This window comes from Gymnoscopelus microlampas, assembly GCF_963454915.1.
Source record: "Gymnoscopelus microlampas genome assembly, chromosome: 9".
NCBI lineage: Eukaryota > Metazoa > Chordata > Actinopteri > Myctophiformes > Myctophidae > Gymnoscopelus > Gymnoscopelus microlampas.
In genome coordinates this window covers 23,296,773-23,300,389 of record NC_139946.1, presented here as the reverse complement: position 1 = coordinate 23,300,389, position 3,617 = coordinate 23,296,773, and the positions used below count along the sequence as shown (strand labels likewise).

Sequence of the window (3,617 nt, the reverse complement as noted above, 5' to 3'; positions counted from 1 at the left end):
AACATAGCGGAAATAGCTGATCTACAAGCTCACACAACACGTCCGTCCACGCATTGTGGATCTTCCATTTTCACTGTTTTTGAACAAATTTGTTTGTGGGTCTTTATAAATATTTAACTGATGAAAACATATATTTACCAAGAGCTTGTGACTAAACAATCACTACATTGGATTCATTGGGGGTGCTTTTTTCAATTTCCTGAAAAGTAACGGTCTTGGACATACGAGGTGTCCGCCCGACAGTGACGACATTTAAGTCACTCTGGGAAAGAAACATCTGCTGAATGGCAGGTGGTCCGTGATCCTTGCTCACCGGACAGGCAGGCTGTGGAGTCCATCCATTTGAGCAGCTGTCCTACGCTCAACTCCCCGCAGTGATTGGCATGGCAGGGCAGTACAATCTGACTCATCTTGACCTCCGTCTGGTTCCTGTACGGCTCCCCGTTCTCCAGAATGAGCAGCGGGTCCTCCGCACGGTCCGCATCTGGCCTGTCAGACGCCATCACTGAACCAGACAGACAGGGAACCGAGGGAAGGTAAATTAGTAATGTGGCACCGAGTGCAGTTTCAATCTTCCTTGTGCATTCTGTGAGATTGTTGCAGACAGGTATTCTGTGTGGGTCGCAAAGTAACTGAGGGAGAAATTGAAAATAAACAAATTCAAAAGCTTGAATGGAATCCTATTTGCTGTAGCAGGTTAGACACAAAGTACTACAACATGCCGTGTAAGAGGAAGAAGGGGGGAAAAACTGCAATGACAGAACGACAGATCGAAGTCTGCGTTGTTTGACACTTTGATGGGATTTAGTTTGATCTGTCAGAAACAATCTCACAAGGGATAATACATTCTGTTACACACAAGTCACACTAGGCCTAGAGACATTTGAGATTATGTAGTAGCCTATACAAGAGTACAAGGAACTAATATTACCACTTTAAGTGATGGAAATTTCCTCATTTGTGTTTACTCCTACATGACTACATCCTTACACAACAAAATCTCTAGAAATGCGAAAGCAACATGATCACCCTGGACCAGTGCCAAAGGGGCAACAAATGAACAAAAGAGGTTTTGTACTAAAAACAAGGGCTTTAAATAATCTGCAGCTCAATTTGTCAACTGGCAGATTGTTCAGGATTTCGCCTCTCTACCACGAGGAAAGGGCAAAGAAATGTAGTACGCTAATGAAACCTCTCTTCGTACAATAACAGTGGATGTCAGCGTGCCTCAATTTCATATATTAGCCTAGTTGACTGTAACTTTGCACACAGGCTCTTGGTTACTGGTATGAGATCTGCAGTATCCTTTGCGCAGCTCTTCTACTGACTGCAATAGTTGTGTAAAGAAAATTATTGGTGAGAAGTATTTGTAGTCAGTGGTGGAAGTAGATTTACTCAAATACTGTACTTAAGTACAATTTTTAGGTACTTTTACTTTAGTTGAGTATTTCCAATTTTCAATACTTTTACTTCTACTCCACTACTAAAAATATTTTACTTTTACTCCACTGCGACGCGTTGTGAGCTTGTAGATCTGCTATTTTCAAATATTTTAGTACTTTTACTTGTGGTACTTTAAGTACATTTTGATACCAATACTTTTGTACTTCTACTCAAGTAAATTTTGAATTCTGGACTTTTACTTGTAACAGAGACATATTTCTACATTGCAGTATTGATACTTTTACTTAAGTAAAACATTTTAGTACTTTTTCCACCACTGGAAGAATGACAGCCAGTCACTGGCTGTTCTAGGCAGTTAGGCACGCACACAAAAAATGTAGTGGTCCTGCTGGTCACCTGCGGTGTTGGATGACAGGCGAGGCGACATCGTTGCGGTGACCTCTATGACTTTATCGTAGAAATAGCGAACAAGTCCATATGCAGGCCTATAATATGAGCTTGCTGCACTACTAGGCTATGTAACGTGCAACGACATTGATTTGATTGATTGATTGAATACTTTATTAACAATAACAGTTTAAAGGGATGCTAAGTAAGGACGGATTAAACCCAAGAAAGCACTATGTGTTGTTTCCATTGGGGTCCTGTGTATGCAATTCATCGAAAGACAGAAATAAAAACGTTTTGGTCAGACATATAGGTTACTTACATAATAGCCCTAGAATGTCTGTGATCTTACATACATTTCAAGTACTTGAAATGTATGTAAGATCACAGACATTCTAGGGCTACTTACATAATAGTGTCGCACATTTTTGCAAAGAAAATACTCCCGATCGTGTACAAGACACACAACAAGTAGCAACTAACTTACATCATCCAAAACAAAAGAACAAGTTCCTTACCCAATGTAACTGCCAGGGGCTGATCGTTCATATACACGCGTTGAAATGTCAATGAATATCGGCACACACGGCAATCAGAAAGAAGTCTGCACTCCTCAAAAGTCGCCGCTCACTGGCTCTCTCCATTTTCCCCACGACAACCACGCACACACCCACACGCACAGCCACTCACACACACCGTCCTCGACCTCCGTCGTTCAAGTGGCATTCTGCCACCAGAGAGTGACATGACAACACCCCCTCCGTAGTGGCGTAGCTACAGCTGCGCCCACATTCTTAAGGTGGAACACTTTGGAGAGTCTGGTCTGGTGACCCAGCCTCAGTACAACTCTGTGTCGCTGGCCAAAAACAACAGACACACCAGATCTAGGCTACAAAGCTTTAGCTTCGTTGATCTGTCATTGTCCCTATTCCTACCGTGACGTGACACATCGTTACATTGCAGTAAATAACCCTAGATTGGAAAAAAATACAATATGTCAGTACTTCTACTCTACTCCATTACATCTCAGAGGCAAATATTTTACTTTTTACTCCACTACGAAGTATTTGAAAACTTTACAGCCGATCTACAAGCTCACAAGGCATTGCAGCACTCGACATTGTGATCTTGTAGATCTGCTATTTTCAAAGGATTTTTTAATACATTTTAGACATTTGAAAACCTGTGAAATGGAACATTCTGCATATTGAGTACTTTTACTTTTGGTCCTTTAAGTATATTTTGACGCCAATACTTTTGTACTTTTACTCAAGTACATTTTAAATAACGGACTTTCACTTGTAACAGAGTATTTCTACATTGCAGTATTGATACTTTTACTGGATACAGGATACAGGATAGGTGGGCACTAGGGACATCTGGGCACCTCGATGCAAAATTGGCTATTTTGCCCAAAATGTTAATAAAATAAAATATTTGAAAATTTGTTTTAAGTAATGTAAAAAATGCATGATGTGAACATGCATGGCACATCATTATCAGACTTAATTTTATCCTTCAACTTCTAGTTTATGCCCCAAATGACTGGATATACAGGTTTTGCAGCAATTTGTAGAAATATTAGACCTTAATTGTCTAAATGTCTGAATGTTTAAGCATGTCTTAATCATGTATACTTTACTTAAAAACATTTTCCAAATATTATTATTTTTTAACATTACATAGACAATTTTACATCGAGGTGCCCGGATGTCCCATGTGCCCACCTATCCTGTTACCCTTTTACTTAAAGGGGAAATCCACCCATTTTCAATATTTAACTATGTCATTAATATAGCATAAAGGAGTTGTGTGGAAATAAGAAA

The 3,617-nt window shown here is 39.9% G+C and overlaps 1 protein-coding gene across 1 annotated transcript in view; it reads right to left on the bottom strand.

Annotated features, from left to right (window-relative positions):
- The window catches only part of acot11b (acyl-CoA thioesterase 11b), a 13,386-nt gene extending 10,849 nt beyond the window's left edge, over nt 1-2,537 (bottom strand). The window contains 2 exon segments of the mRNA XM_084067254.1: nt 262-505; nt 2,310-2,537. Coding sequence (XP_083923380.1) covers nt 262-505; nt 2,310-2,340 — 275 coding nt within the window. The 5' untranslated portion in view covers nt 2,341-2,537.
- Between the last annotated feature and the right edge of the window lie 1,080 nt (nt 2,538-3,617).